The sequence below is a fragment of the Aethalodelphis obliquidens genome, unplaced genomic scaffold (genome assembly GCF_003676395.1).
Source record: "Aethalodelphis obliquidens isolate GAN/ISIS:26980383/991018 unplaced genomic scaffold, ASM367639v1 scaffold105, whole genome shotgun sequence".
Lineage (NCBI taxonomy): Eukaryota > Metazoa > Chordata > Mammalia > Artiodactyla > Delphinidae > Aethalodelphis > Aethalodelphis obliquidens.
Window position 1 is genome coordinate 847,340 of NW_020838049.1, and position 17,089 is coordinate 864,428.

The window sequence follows — 17,089 nt, forward strand, 5'->3', positions numbered from 1 at the left end:
TGTGTGTGTGTGTGTGTGTGTGTGTGTGTGTGTGTGTGTGTGTGTGTCTATGTGTGTTTGTATTTGTACCCTAATGAATTCTTTAGGAGATAACAAATTTATAATAAATCACTTAATTTATTGATAATTTGTGTCTGACTTCCAAAAGAATCTAAATTTCCCTATTTAATATTTGTTCATTTTGTTCATTTACTCATTTATTTAAGAAACATTTACTGAAGACTTACTCTGTGTCTGACATTGTTTTAGGTACTGGGTCAAAAAAAAGATGAAAATAACTCTATCTTTGCCCAGAAGGTATTTATCATCTTTTGAGGTTAACTATCTCTAGCAAAGTCAGGGCTGGGGCCTTTCTTATATTACTAGGGCTCCCTCTAATTCTCTTATCATAGCATCTTAACATGCCGTATTGTCATTATCTGCTTACTTGCCTGTATCCCCCAGTAGATTGTAAACTCTGTGACTTCAGGTACTGTTGCCTCTCCAATGCTCTACTCTCAGTGTCAAACACAGTGTCTGGAACATAATAGATGTATGTTTCTAGTACATATGCTTTATCAAGTTAAGGACATACTTTTTTGTTTTTAATTCTTGGTTTGTTAAGATTAAAAAAAATCATTAATGGGTATTGGATTTTATTAAATGTCTAGTCAGCATTGAAGATCAGTTTAAAAAATATTACAAATTACACCAATGGATTTTCTTTTTAAAAAAAATTTATTTTTTTATATAGCAGGTTCTTAATAGTTATCCATTTTATACATATTAATGTATACATGTCAATCCCAATCTCCCAATTCATCCCCCTGCCCCCCGCCCCTCCCCCCACCCCACCCTCCACTTTCCCTCACCAATGGATTTTCTAATGTTGAACTGTCTTTGCATTCCTGGGATAAGGCCTACTCGCTTATAATATATTATGATGGATTTGATTTGTTAATTATAAAAAAAGATCTTGGCATATAATTGCTACATTATATTTTTGGCTTATTGTTCATTGGACAGTTTGCCAGCAATAATATTCATTCATTCAGCAAGTATTTTATGTGTGTCTGTACCAAGTTGTGCAAGGTAATAGAAATTCCTGACTTTTGTATGAAACTTATTGTAAAAGATCTTTTTTTCTATTTATTTTGCATGATTGAGAATATATCTTATGTACATTTCAGACCCTTTAAAGAAAACCTTACATTATCTCAAATATAATTTTGTGTCATTTTAAACCTTTAAAACTGGGTCCCATAATTTGTCATATTGATTTACTCAGATTCATTTAACATTCCCACCATGGTGCATGTGGGAATTCCATTTTTTTTCACAAAAGCAGAGCCTGCAACAGACTTGGAAGGAGGTGTTTGGGAAATGATCCCAGGAGCAGTATTAAAAAAGGATGGAGACTGAGTTAGGGAAGCAGAGGTGAATTATCAAGGCAGGTAGCTCCTGCTGTAGGTAAGGGGCTTCATTCCACCTGGACCCCTAGGAAGAATGCAGCATGCCTCCCAGAATTGTCCACATATTGTCTAGCATGCATTGCATAATTTCTTTATTCATCATTGGTGGACATTTAGATCATTTCCAGCTTTTGGCTATTATGAATAATTCCGCTGTGAATATTAGTATACAAATCTATGTGTGGACACATGTTTCGTTTGGTAAATACCCAGGAGTGGACTGTCGGGTTATCTTTTTAAGAATTTGCCTGTTTTCCAAAGTGGTTGTATAATTTTACATTCCTACCACCAGTGTATGAGAGTTCCAGTTGCTTCACATCTTTGCTAACATGTCTTTTTAAATTATATCCACTCTCATAAATGTGTATTAGCATCACGTTGTGGTTTTTAAGCTATGTTTCTATTCTGAAGGGCTGGCACTTTTTAGCTTTTGCTTTGATGCTTCTCATCTAGCTTCCTACATTTGTGCAAATTCCCTCCTCTACTTTTCCTAGTATACCACCACCCCTGTCCCCTGACTCGTTCCTGATTTTCTTTTCTTTGTGGTGACTTCCAAGATCTGCTTATCTAGGAACAGAACTCATTTAGGTTTGCTAACATAATCTTTTCTACTTTCCAAATTCTGTGACTTCTTGTTGACTCTAGGCAGTAAATTTTAACTCCTGTGGGTGATACTAAAGTGCTTGTGAGCTGGAGTCAGACTGTGTGTGTCCCTGGAGAGTCACTAAACCTCTCTGAGCCTCCAGGAAAGGCTCCCCTTTCCACCCTAGTGTGCTGACTATAGAAATTGCTGTGTGGTCAGGCCATTCAAGATGGCTGTTCTCTTGCTCTCTGTACATCCACTGCTCCACCAGTCCCTGCTTCACCTGTACCCTAATTATAGAGCTTAATCAGTTACTACCCCTGTGCTTGCCCCCTACCCCAGCTGCTGGTTTCCTTGGTAACTGATGAGCCAGCCTGACCTCAATTCCACTTATAAATGGTAGCTTCCTTCTCCCCGAGTGGCAAAGATTGCTGCCATGTCTTGCCTTCTGTCTGCCGTACACAATGGGGTGTTGCTCCAGGACGTTTTGCTGCAGACCTGTAAAATGCCCTATCCAATAAACCATTGATGTCTCTGTCACTGTCTCCAGCCTCTTTTTTCGGTCTCAAGGCTGGGCAACTACAAGGTTTGCAGGCCTGCGGGGTGCAGCCCAAAAGATGCCCTCTTGGCCTTGCATCCCGCCTCATATTACACACCATCACATGACAGTGGTATGTGATCATGATTTGTGTTCATGCTGTCTCAGCTAGATTACATATGCTTAAAAGATAAGCCCTTTGCCTTTTACCTTTATATTCCTGTGAATGCCTTGCACACTTAAGTGGTCATTCAGTATTTTTCTTAGGACATGATATGTCCATGTTATTAAGATAATGCATGGAAGGCACCTACCACAGTGACTGTCACATGGTAGATATTTAGTAAACTATATGAAGAGCACTCAGTCAATATGGGGAATGTTACTTATTTCCTCACATTTAAATTGATTCCCCCCCATTTCACATATTTTGTCCTTTGGCTGATTTAGAAGCCTACTGTCTTTCATTTTGAAATAACTTCTGACTTTCAAGGAAGTCAAAAAAATAGTATAAAGAATTCCCACATGTCAACTGATGTGTCCTCAGGGCATCATATCAAGGAGGCACATGATTGATGTTCCTTTAACTGTTGTTAATTTTGATCATTTGGTTGAGTTGTCTGCCAGATTACCATAAAGTTACTATTTTTTTTCCCTTTGCAGTTAGTATCTGGTGGGGAAGTACTTCAAATTTATATAAATATCTTGTTTCTCTTCAAATTTTTACTCAGTAATTTTAGCATCCTTTGATGATTCTTTCCTGAAACAATTATGGAGTTTGCCAAATAATGATTTTTCAATTTCCGTCATTTCTTCTATTAGTTGACATTTTGCTCTAAGGAATAGCTTTCCCTTCTTCTTCATTTAGCTATTTATTCATTTGTTATTTTATATCAGTGTAGATTCATGGAATCTTATTTTATTCAATGAGTTATGATCCATTAGAATCATTATTTGTTTTGTTTGTTCCTTCTTAAACTGTGCAGATGTAAAATCTGGTGGGTGGTAGAAAGTGTGGGGAAAGGAGGCTTTGAGTACTTCTGTTCTAGTAAGAGGTGTGCCAAACAGCAGGCCCAAAGGATAAGCATTTATGTGGTTTACAGCAGCTTAATAAGGACCATCATGAAATAAAAAGTGGGTAGATTATGCTAAAATATATTGGGTCCTCTCCCTTTCAGGAAATAAAAAGGGTCAGTTGAAAGTAGTTTAGTTATTAAGGTCACTACAACTTCTCTTAATTTTTAGCAGCTGGAGATGTTTGTTGTTTTTGTAGACTGTGAAGTACGAATATGGGAAGTAAATGGAAAGTGAAATTTCAGTGTCATTGTCTTGGCACAAGATGGCAGCAGTTAGCCATCGATTCTGTAGCGCAAAGCCTCTAGAATTAACGGTGTCATTTGCTTTTGCAGGGACTTCAGTACTAGTGCTAATAACATCCAGATTGACAAAACCAAGCCTCTGTGGCACAACTATTTCTTATGTGGATTTAAAGGAATTCAGGTAAATCCGTTTATCAGGCACCTACTAGCAGTTGAGGTTATGATGTGTATTATATCAAGACATTTTATTTACTCTATCATTTTTGTCTCCTTTCAAGGCTAACTGATGTTTCTGTTCTATTTTGCTAAATAATGTATTTCAGGGAATTGGGTAGATGTGACTGTTTCTGGGTGGTGTTCATAGGGGGCTGTAGTGACTGTTCATAAGGCAGGTGCAGGTGCATCTGACAGATACCTTTCTAGTTTTCAAATCTTTGTTCAAATTTTCTTTCGAAAGATACATTCTAGTAATATTATTTACATTTTGTTCTAGGGATGTATAGGTGTATATTGTAATATGATTTAGAGCTGGACAGCCCTGGGTTTGAATCTGGGCTCTACCCTGCTGTGTTGATTTAACTTCTTAAGCCTCAGATTTGTTATCTGTGAAAGGATGTTATTATTATCCCAACAAAGAATTGTTGCAAGGATTACACAGTGCTTGACACATAGTAGGCACTAAATAAATGGAAACTTGGTATTGTTTTCTGATGTATAGTCCTGTACTCTAATTTCTGATGTATAGTCCTGTACTCTAATTATCATTGTTCTGGTCTTAGACTTCCTTCCTTCCTTCCTTTCTTCCTTCCTTCCTACCCACCCCCCCCCTTCCTTCCTTTCTTTCTCCCAGACACATGGTAACAACTTACAGGAAAAGTTATTGGCAGGTTTTAAATCTTCAAATCATTTGGCTTGTCACATGCATTAATGAGAATTACAGTATTTGGAAGCATTTGCTTGGCAAATGCAATTTCATATTCCTTATAGCAACATGCCTTTTGTAGCATATGGATAAAGTGACCTAAAGAACAAATGTTGCTTTGTGTTGTATTTGAGAATTTCAGGTCTTACAGCTTTCCTTTTTGGTTTGACAACTTATGTGCAAAAGCAGGTCTGTTTAATAAATGTTTGGCAGAGAAGTAATTTAAATGTTAGCCTGTTAAGAATCCTTCAAATTCAAATACTAGAAAGTTCCAGAGGATAATCTGTTTATATTAAATTGAACATGTTATCCTTTTGGGATAGCGCTATTACTGAATTTGGCAAAACCCATTTGCATTTTGAATCTGTTGTACATTTTAATTTAAACATTGCGTGATAAGTTTGTAAGTATGATTCACATTCAAGACACCCTGTGGATCAGTTCATGGTTAAATATATAGCGTTCTCCAAGGATTTTTTTTTAAACCAGCTGTCGGATGTTCTGTACGAAAGGGCATTGGCAACAGCAGTATTTTAGTTTATAATTTGTTTGTATTTCTGGAAAGGAAATTTTTAGGTGGTTTGAAATCAAGAAGAGAAGTACATCCAACCGAATCTCTTCTTTTGTGGTGGATGAGTTTTGCCAGGTTAGGGGAAAAAAGACAAAAAAAATAAAAAGGAAAAAAACAGTCTTTTATTTGCAGAGTTTTGTTGTTACTTTGGCTATTCTAACTAGTTTATTGAAGTTTCTCTGAAGAATAATATGTATGATGGAATGCATAATTATGTAATATAATAGTATTTTTACTTTGGTCTTGAGCCGTTTGAGTAATTTGTAAACATGATGGTACTTTTTCTTGAGGAAGAGATGACCTTGAATTTATTTATTTTATTTTTTTTTTTGCGGTACGCGGGCCTCTCACTGTTGTGGCCTCTCCCGTTGCGGAGCACAGGCTCCGGACGCGCAGCCTCAGCAGCCATGGCTCACGAGCCTAGCCGCTCCGCGGCATGTGGGATCCTCCAGACCAGGGCACGAACCCATGTCCCCTGCGTCGGCAGGCGGACTCCCAACCGCTGCGCCACCAGGGAAGCCCTGAATTTCCTTTAATTTTTTGATTTTTTGAATTTGTTTTTAATCCTAAACTACAAAGGATATGATATGCTATCATCCTAAGTGTCCTCATCCTAGGTATTCATCTAAGTATCCTAGAGCTTTCCATCTTGAGATCAGAGTCTGATTATTTCTTTGGACTTTCCTATTTGTAGAAATAGAATTTCCCTGCTTTGTTTAGAGTCTGCATTCTCATTTGTGGCTGAATTCTAATTTGGCTGTCTTGAAAGCTACCATATGGCTAATTTGTATCTATAAACCCTAGTAAAAATCTGGATTTCCTCATATAGCTGACTTACATTAAATCACAGTGACAGTATGCTGGCCCGGGTTTCTGACCACAGTGAGAAGTTCTCAACCAGAAATCAGAGACCTGGATCCTACTTCCAGCTCCCTATATGTGATCTTGAGAAAGTCTCTTAATCTGCTGGTGCCTAGGTTTTTCCATAAGTAAAACAGAACTGAGAAAGTTTGGAAGGTCCTCTGAAGAAAAGTATTCCATAAAATACTCCATAGAAACAAACCACGGCTTAGTGTTAGACTTTTACAATGACAGAGTGTTGGGATGTGCTACACAGAGATTTAACCTGCCTCACTAATAGTTGTGTATTTCTTGTCTTGCTACTTGAATTATAATTGTTTAATATTTTTCCATATTTGTTCAAATCAATTAATATTCATGAAAAAGATCATTCAAAGCAATTTTAGGAAATCGATCAGTAGCTTTTTGTTCAACAAAGTAAAAATTAATCTTCAGATTATAGTGCCCTGTGGCCAAGAGCCATTAAATAAAATGTCATGTATGGACTCGGCTAGATTGAGTTGCACAAGTTGTTTCTATAAGTAGCATAATAAGTCCATTGATAGACTTTTGCTCTCTGAGGAATGAAAGAACTTTCCACTACTCCTTGAATCCAACCAAAGTTACTAGTGCTATTTTTCCTTCTATTCTTAGGAACACTTTGGTCTTAGTGACTTGACTGGAATGAATTGCTTGGTCGATGGAAACATCCCACCGAGTTCTGGCCTCTCCAGCTCCAGTGCTTTGGTCTGTTGTGCTGGCTTGGTGACACTCACAGTGCTGGGCATGAACCTATCCAAGGTAACCAATTTGAATGAGTTAGCCTGACAGAACCCGTTCTTTCTAAAGTATTAGCATCCGAATCTCAAAATTAGAACACCTTTCTTTAATTGAAAAATTTTGTCTTACCTGAAAGGACTGCACACGTGGGCATGCACTGTAACTTAAGTTCTGCTTGTGATAAACCACAAGGTAGTTGGTACCTTCCAAAGAGTAAGCAAACACGTGAAGAGCTGTATCAAAATGCTCTTAGATTAACTAGGGAGATTGAATGCATGGTTATCTTTTTAGATCACCTCATTAACAAATTAGCTTTAGAGAAAGAAATTCTAGACTTCATAATTGGGCCTACTTATTTTCACCCAGAACCTTCAGGTAAATACTTGACAAGCAGTGGGTAAAAAGGGTAAAGACCAGGAAATAAAGGAACTGAACAGCATATCTGTTTATGCCAGCAGCTTAGTCACTGAAACAGACTTTTAAAAAAATTGTTGCACTGCAAAGAAGAAATACTTATTTAAAGAAGACATAAATCCTACAATAGGTCAGAAAGCCTCAACTTTACAAGTTCACATAAATCTCTGACTGCAGTTCAGAGCAGGTGTGCTCAGCTTTAATTAATGTTTTGGAGTTCTGGTTCAAATAAAATATTATCATAGGTCCTTTTTTTATCTCATGTACATACACTACCAAGTTTACAGATGGTTTAGGAATATAGATTGGGCATCGGGCAGATCAAGAGAAAGTCAGCCACATGCTTTAGTCTTCAGACTGCTTAAACTTTCACTTTGAAAATTTTGTATGTAAGAGAAAAGAGAAAAATGAAGGAGAAAGCAAAGGCTCAGATAGAATTCTCTTTAGCTGTCATGTGTAACTATACAGGAATTAGTCCTTTGTAAGCAATGGCTCATTTGGAGGTAGGGTACCTTATTTGTTGTTATTTGTTTTTTGAGAGGAGAGAAAGTAAGGGAAAATAAGTCCTTATGTAAAATCTGCTTCCACTGGCACTGTGTTTAATCCGATGGTTTATTTGTTTATTCATTTGTTCATCATTCAGCCCTTACTTATCTAGTGACAACTTTGTGCCAGCTAATGTTCAAGGCATTGGTGATATAATAGGTATAGTTTTAACCCTCATAGTACTTATGATCTAAAGAGGGGAATAGAGACATGTCAATAGGCAACAGTAAGAGAGTGTGATAAGTGGATAAGTCGTGTGCTATGGGAGCAGATCTAATCCACATTTAGAGAACATAGGACATCTAAGCTGAGACAGGGATTAATAGATATTAGTCAAGAAATACTGACAGCATGATAACACTGATAACATTGGATAGGCATGTTTCAGGCGGAGGAAATATCATGTGAAAATATCTAGAGTAAGAGTGATCATGGCTTGTTGGAGGAAATATAAGAGGCTCAATTTAGCTGAAGCTAAATTTGAATGACAGGGTAGGAGACCAGATGCTGGGCCTTGTAAACCAGTGTTGAGGAATTTGGGCTTTATCTGGATAGCAGTTTGTAAAACCATTGTAGCTTTCAGGAAGAGGATAACACAATCATATCTATATTTTAAAAAGACCACCCTGGCTGTATTATAAAATTTAGATTTGAGGGTAACTGTATTAGCAGTAGAGAGATGCCACTTCTAGGGAAGTGGCAGTGATAATGGGGAGAGAATTAGATGATAGATTTAAGGTACATCTCAGACAGAATCAATAGGATTCGATTGTTGATTGGATGTGGGACAGCAAAGAGTCAAGGATTATACCCTGGTCTCTGGCTTGGTGTGCTTCAGTGGGATAAGGAATATAGATGAAAAAATAGGTTTGAGCGGAAAGCAAAATGTTGAGTATGAGGAGTATGTGGGCACACTGATGGAGTTATACTGTTTAGTTACAAACAATATCTCTGAAAGCCAGGAGTAATATTTGGACTTGAGGTGGTCCATTTGAGAGTCATTAGTATATAATTGTTTTTTTTTTTTTTGCGGTACACGGGCCTTTCACTGTATGGCCTCTCCCGCCGCGGAGCACAGGCTCCGGACGCACAGGCCCAGCGGCCATGGCTCATGGGCCCAGCCGCTCTGCGGCATGTGGGATCCTCCTGGACCGGGGCACGAACCTGCGTTCCCTGCGTCGGCAGGCAGACTCTCAACCACTGCGCCACCAGGGAAGCCCTATAATTGATTTTTGAAGCCATAGGAGTGGAGGAGAACATCCAGTGGAAGAATGTAGGCACAAAGTTAAGGAAGAATAAGACAAGTTCCACAAGCATGAACATTTGAGGGATGGACAGAGGAAGAGATGTCTACCTGAAGAGACTGAGGAGTAATCAGATAGGAGGAAAACTAGAAAGGATGGGCAACAGCAAAGACAAAAGAATATTTCATGAAAGGAGTAGCAGTGGTGTCAAATGCTGCTGAGAGGTTAAGTAAGATGAGGATAAGAAATATCCATTGATTTCAGCATCAAAGAAGTTGAAGAAAACTTTGGCAAAAGCAGTTTAAAATAGGAATGGATTGAAGGGTTTATGAGAGGTGAGAAAGTAGAAAATTTCAGTGATACAAGAAGTCTAGATATGCCTGGAAAAAGAGATAATCTGGTGTTTGTGGTTGGGGCTGAGGTCAAGGAATTCATTTCTTTTTAAAGGGAGGATTGGTGAGATTTATTTTTTGCATTTTTCTGGCTTTCTGATGGTAGAATATTTAAGGGAAAAGAAGAAAAGATAAAGAAAAAGAAACATTGAACCTTTGGAATTAATTCTGGCTGTCTCTGTGTTTCAAAGTCAAAAATAGCAAATGTATTGGATATAAAAACAGACACATAGATCAATGGAACAGAATAGAGAGCCCAGAAAAAAACCCATGCATATACAGTCAATTAATTTACAACAGAGGAGCCAAGAATACATAATGGGTAAAGGACAGTGTCTTCAGTAAATGGTGTTGGAAAAACTGGATGTCACATGCAGAAGAACAAAACTGGACCACTGTCCTATACCATACACAAAAATTAACTCAAAATGCATTAAAGAGGTGAATGTAAGACCTGAAACCATAACCAGAAGAAAACATAGGTGGTAATCTCCTTGACATTGGTCTTGGTGGTGATTTTTTTGGATTTGACAGCAAAAGCAAAGGCAATAAAAGGAAACAAAACAAAACAAAAACAAACAAACAAAAAACAAATAGAATGACATCAAACTTAAAACCTTCTGCACAGCAAAGGAAACCATCAACAAAACGGAAAGGGAAGCTACTGAATGGAGAAAATATTTGTAAATAATATATCTGATGAGGGGTCAATATCCAAAATATATAAAGAACACATACAACTAAATAGCAAAAAACCCAAATAATCCAATTAACAAATGGGCAGAGGATCTGAATAGATAGTTTCCCCAAGAAGACATACAGATGACCAAAAGGCACATGAAAAGATACTCAACCTCACTAACCATCAGGGAAATGCAAATCAAAACCACAGTGCAGTATCAGCTCATATCTGTTAGAAAGGCTATGATAAAAAGGATAAGAAATAATAAGTGTTGGTGAGGATGTGGAGAAAAGGGAACCCTTACACACTGTTGGTGGGAATGTAAATTTGTATACAGCCACTGTGAAAACAGTATGGAGGTTCCTCAAAAAAATTAAAAATAGAACTGTCATATGGTCCAGCAATTCCAATTCTGGGCATTGTATTTATTTGAAGAAAACAAAAACACTGACTCAAAAAGATACATGCATCTCCATGTACACTGCAACCTTTTGTACAACAACCAAGATAGGGAAATGGCCTATGAGCATTGATGGGTGAATGGGTAAAGATGATGTGGTGTATATATATACAACGGAATATTATTTAGCCATAAAAAGAATGAAATCTTGCCATTTGTGACAACATGGATGGGACTTGAGGGCATTATGCTAAGTGAAACAAGCCAGACAGGGAAAGACAAATACTGTATGATTTCACTTTTATGTGGTATCTAAATAAAAATAAATAAACCAAGCTCATAGATACAGAGAACAGATTAGTGGTTGCCAGAGGCGTAGGATGAGGGGTGGGCGAAATGGGTGAAGGGAGTCAAAAGGTACAAACTTCCAGTTATGAAATAAATAAGTTATGGGGATGTAATGTATAGCATGGTGACTATAGTTAATAGTACTATATTACATATTTGCAAGTTTCTAAGAGAGTAAAACTTAAAAGTTCCCATCACAAGAAAAAAAATTGTATAACCATGTATGGTGATGGATATTAACCAAACTTGTGGTGATTTCATTTCATAATATACACAAATATTGAATCATTATGTCGTACACCTAAAACTAATATAATATATGCCAATTATACCTCAATTTTTTAGAAATTAAAAAAACAAAAACAAATGTACTTTACCCGAACTATCTGACTCCATTGCCTAAAGGGAACAATATGTATATCCTAGTTTTCCATGCTAGTCTAAGTTGTACTGACAATTCTTATATTTTCTAGGGGCTGAGCATAATTGTTTGGAGAGTTTCTTTGCTGTAGTAAGATGGAATCTTGACTGAAAGGAAGCCCCTAATTTGTCCAAAGTCTTTAGTTAAGTGCCAACTGTATACTTGACTCATAAAAATCGTAGAACACGAGACTCAAGGGACTTTAGAGATGAGCTAGTTCAAAATCTTTTTTGTTTTTTTTGCTGATGTACAGTATCAGTCAGTGTCTCCATAGGAAACAAATGGCACACAGGGTATAACTGAAAGGAGTTTAATAGACTATTTACAGAGGTGTGGCCAGGATCAAGAGAACCAATTAGGAAGAGTTCTCTTTCTAAGCCAGAAGCCATTATACTTCAGGAGCTGCGGCTATAGAGTAATGTTGCCAGAAATGCATCGAGGTAGGGAGAGTGAGATGGGTGGGAATAGCAGTGAATGGTGATGGGCCAGGGGAGTAGTTCACAGAAGTCAGTCTCCTGGGGTACAGAGAAGTGTGAGAATGGAGGGACAGGAAGGCAAGCAGAGAATAGCCCACCTATCTGATAAGAAATTGTCCTGCGAGACATTGGTAACTAATGCCCTTCCAAATGATAAATAATCCCCTCCCAATTATATGTAAATTCAGTACCCGATTCAACTGCAGACAACAGTTACTGCAAATGGGATATGATAAATAGATGTGGATCTTGTTAGTTTACTAATAAACTAAATGTTGCATGACTGAAACCAGTAAAATAAGATGACTAGTTACCCAGAAAGTCTGGAAGACAAATTATGAATCAAGATGTAACTGACAGAAGAGTATGATGTACTAAAAGACCTGTGAAATAGAAAAGCTAGAGACTCCTGGTTTCAAAATGACAGAATAAAGACATATCTTCTCTTTCTTTACCTCTCATTCATTGTTCTTTTCTCAAAAAATCATCCCCAAACAATAGGGAAAACAAGAGAAGAAGCTCCATCTTTGATAAATCAAGGAGACATAAATAACCCTAAACCACACGATACAAAGATGGAAAGTGGGTGGAAGGATGGTGCATGACTTCGCACAGTAGAAAGATCAGAGCCAAGTGCCTGTGGAGGGAGGTGCAGATGGAAAGCAAGCTGACTCACAGCTCTCTGGAAAAGCTTAGGAATTAGAGGCACTGGGTATCATAGGAAGCAGGGTGACATGGTGGGTGGGAATTTATTTGAAAGTCTTTATGAGGAGCAGTTAGACCCTCAGAGTCCACTCTTACCTGGCTAAATAAAGAGATCTTTCCCCCCATCTTTGCAAGAGTTTCTGGAGAAAGAAAGATTATCTGGACTTGGGGACACTGAGCACTGAGAAAGGCAGGACCAGAATAGAATTGAAAACTGGGGGATTAAAGGGTATTCTGCATCTGAAAAGTGCAACTCCCTTCCTCTGGTCAGCTCTAGCATACTGGCAGCCTCACCACTGCACACCCCACCAGGAATATTGAAAGATCCTTCTCAGAGGAAATTGAACCATCCTAGAGAAAAGACCTATAGATACTGATGTTTGGTGACCCCCTTCCACAAAAATTCTCCAGCTACCCTATGGCCATATCAGAAGCCCATTTACAAAGCTTTTAATCAGCTTTTTAGTGACTCACTCTTAAAGATGATAGGGCATCAAAAGATAGTTGGACTTTGGAAGAAAGCCTCCAACATGAAGTAAACAAAGAGAAAAGGAACTCAGAGGAAACAGACAATGGTGAGAGCAGAAAAATCCTTCAAAGAAGTCATGGTGTCCTCAGAGAGATAACAGGAAATGTTGCAAAAGAATGTTGCTTTAAAAAAGGAACAAACAATAAGAAAGAACTTTTGGATATTAAAAAATGATAGCTTAAATAAAAAGTTCAGTAAAAAGATAGGAAGAATTCTGATAAAGTAGGAAAAAAAAGAGATGGACAGTAAGAGAAAGGTAGGAAAACTTATAGATAAATTCCAAAAATACAAGGAGAAACAGAGTAAATGGTCATTAGAATAATAATAACATTATTATATTAATTATATAATAATAATATTATTATTGTTATTATTTTTGCCTCGGCCTGTGGGATCTTAGTTCCCTGACCAGGGATTGAACCGAGACCATGGCAGTGAAAGTGCCAAGTCCTAACTACTGGACTGCCAGGGAATTCCCAGAAAATTATTTTTTAGAATAACATTTTGCCAAAATGAAAACATGTATTCTCAGTTTGAAAGGTGCTCATTGGGTATTCAGCATAATAATGAAAGAAAAACAAACCAAATTATACCTCAGTTAAAAATTTTTTTTAATTTAAAAAAAGGAGGGCTTTGGTGGCACAGTGGTTGAGAGTCCGCCTGCTGATGCAGGGGATGCGGGTTCGTGCCCCGGTCTGGGAAGATCCCACATGCCGCAGAGTTGCTAGGCCCGTGAGCCATGGCCGCTGAGCATGCACGTCCAGAGCCTGTGCTCCACAACGGGAGAGACCACAGCAGTGAGAGGCCCACGTACTGCAAAAAAAAAAAAAAGAAAAAGAAAAATGAAAAAAATTTAATTTAAAAAACGAAAAATAACCCAAAGTACATCGTCTGGGAATTTTGAAACTTGAATATTAGTAGAAAACACTAGAAGCTGATTGAGAGAGCACGAGAAAAGAAGGGAGAGATCACAATCAAAGGAACAGGAATGAAAATTACTTTATTAAAAATAGCTTTGGAAGATAGAAGGCAACAAAGTAATGTCTTCAAAATATGAATGAATTTTAGCTTAGAATAAATGAATTGATCAAGTTTAAGGATAGAATAAAATAATCTCAAACATGCAAAATCTAAAAGTCTACAGCATGTAATCCACCAAAACTAGGGAGTAAACCAAGAAAGAAGATGACATGGGAACTTGGAGATGGGAAATCTAATACAGCAGAGAGCAGTTGGGTATTTATAGAACACTGGTGATGAGAAATCGCAACATAACATCCGTGACACCCAGAAGCTTAGAAAACACTGTGCAGATTAGAACCCGAAGAGGGAGGGAAAAAATGGAATTGATAAATCTTATCAGGAAAATAAAGAATTGATAAATCTGACACGTTTGAATGTGTTGAATATGGATTTAACCAAACTTTTTCAGCATAAATTTGTGGAGAAAGGTTGGGTGAAAGGTGAGTGTAAGACAGTTAAAATTCTCATTTACCATAATAAGAAGGCAGTAGGTGAAATTTAACATGGAGTACCTAGGAGATAGTATTTCACTCAGATTATTTGATAATTTAAAGCAAGAGCTAGTTGAAAGTGTTTGACTCTTGGCACACTGCATTGGGGATGAGGGTGAGAGCTAGGGATTGCTTTTGTTGATGTCAGCCTTTTAGCTCCTTTGATCTTTTAGATTATGTGCATATATTCTTTTGGTAAATATTAAGAAAAGGATAGAGAGAAGGAGTGAATGAAATGAAAGGTAAGAGGGGCAGTGGATGACCCGAATGACTGCCTTTGGGGGAACTGGAAGATGAAGATATGAGAAGAGATTCAATGAGTCAAAGTTAGAGATTGAGAACAGATGAGCTGCTGGACTTTGACCAAATCAGAAAGGCCTGGGGAGAGGCTTGTTGATGGGTTTTGGGTGAATCTAAGAATCCGAGAAAATACAGGCATCTTTCACTTAACAGCAGGAATCCATTCCAAAAATTAGATGTTCTGCACAAAATCATTAAGTGGAGGCCTACTTCTTATTATTTTAAGTAGGAAAAATTATAATGCATTGCTCTTCAACTCAGACCTCTAATGTCCTACAGTCTTACAAAAACACAGTAAAAAGTTCCACTAAATAAGTAACAGAAATACAATGAAAAATACTTAAAACAGTTTTCTTGAACATCAAACAATTAATATGGTTGTTAACAAGTTTGCATAGTAGTGCACTGTGTCTTCTCTGTGGACACCTGGTATCCCAGTATTGCACACACTATTTTATTACCAATGTTGTATGGTCAGGCCACTCAAGATGGCTGTTCTCTTGTTCTCTGTACGTCCCCTGCCCGACCAGTCCCTGCTTCACCTAAACCCACAGGACTGACCTTCCTGCACATGACTGACCTTCCTACATACATGCCCCACGCCCCAGCTGATGATTGTTATCATCAAAGGAGTGGTGAGGGGCTTGCCCTTCTACTGGTTTCCCTGGTGACTAATGAGCCCACCTGACATCAATTTCCCTATAACTTGTATTCTCCCCTTCCGCTCCCCCCCCCCCCCGCCCCCGAACGAAAACTGCTGCCACCATCCCCTGCACGCGGTAGGGTGTCGCTCCAGGACCCTGCTTCGGACTTGTAAGCTCCCCCATCCATTAAACCGTTGATGTCTCTGTTGTTGACCCTGGGCTCTTTCTTCAGTCTTGAATCTGGGCAAGCACAGGCCTTGTAGGCCTGTGGGGTGCCGCCCAAAAGTTGTATTTAGGTTTGGGGACATAAGTATATATTTTTCTTAAATAAACACCTTTCAAAAAGTATTGTACTGAGAGAGATATAAAGTCTATACAGTCTGAGTATCAAAATCCAAGAGATGTTCTATCAGCAAAATGTTAGTTGGGGAGGCATTCTGTAAGGTATGTCCCTACTTCACTAGTTCAGGATTCAGGTTGCTGTAGACTTACGTCTTGTTTCTCTGTGTTCTTGGAGTTGTCCTCGGAGGCCAAGAAGAAAGGACCAAATTCCTCTTACAGATCTTAGAGACAGCTGGCTGGCTTGGGAAACAGGTTGCAACTCTAAAGTCTAGCCTTGGATAGGAAAGTGTGTTTGGTTGGCTTCTACCCACAAAATCTTCCCTCTGCTGGGATCTTGGAAGCAGCCATTCAGTGATATTTATTGAACACCTACCACATGCCAGGTATTGTTCTAGGCACCAACTGTGAATAAAATCTGCGAAGCCCCTGCTTTCAAGCCCCTGCTTTCATGCCGTGGAGCGGCTGGGCCCGTGAGCCATGGCCGCTGAGCCTGCGCATCCGGAGCCTGTGCTCCGCAACGGGAGAGGCCACAACAGTGAGAGGCCTGCGTACCGCAAAAAAAAAAAAAAAAAAAAAGATATCTGCTAGAGCTAGGAAGAAAAACAGGCTGTGGAAAGGGGAAACTGCTATTTTAGATAGGGAGGTAGGAGAAATCTTCTCTAAGGAGGAGACATTTGGAGAGAGACCTGAGGGAGTGGGCAGAGAAGGGAGGCAGAAGGAACAGTAAATGCCAGAGACCTAAGGTGAAAGGCTGCTTGTCACGTTCCAGGAATAGCAGAGGCCTGTGAGGATGGGATGTGGTGAGGTGGGGAGAGGGCAGAGTGGTGGAAGGTGAGCTGAGAGCGGTGGTTAGAGGCCACATTGTGCAGAGTCTTCTTTGGATTTCATTCCAAGCCTAACAAAGCCTTTGGAGGGGTCTGAGCTGAGGATAGCAAGATAGGATTTACATTGATTTCAGTTCTTTCAGCTGGGACCGCCACACTACGTTATCCTGGCAAGGGAGGAAACAAGTTTTTAAAAAAGAAAAAGAAAAGAAAAGGAATGGTCAGTGCCATTATGGAACATAAATACACATAGTGGAATACTAACGGAAGACTTAATAACTAAGTATCTCTCATCCCAGGTGTG

The 17,089-nt window shown here is 38.6% G+C and overlaps 1 protein-coding gene across 16 annotated transcripts in view; it reads left to right on the plus strand.

The window, feature by feature from the left end:
• GALK2 (galactokinase 2) overlaps window positions 1-17,089 on the plus strand; it is a 136,688-nt gene that overhangs the window by 30,452 nt on the left and 89,147 nt on the right. For 9 of the 16 annotated variants that reach the window (XM_027096616.1, XM_027096610.1, XM_027096609.1 and 6 more), the window contains 2 exons: window positions 3,982-4,072; window positions 6,879-7,025. The exons of 2 other annotated variants lie outside the window; for them this stretch is intronic. In XM_027096616.1, coding sequence (XP_026952417.1) covers window positions 3,982-4,072; window positions 6,879-7,025 — 238 coding nt within the window. The remainder of the gene's footprint in view (window positions 1-3,981; window positions 4,073-6,878; window positions 7,026-17,089) is intronic. 5 more of the 16 variants (XM_027096614.1, XM_027096607.1, XM_027096615.1 and 2 more) reach the window with 2 other exon arrangements.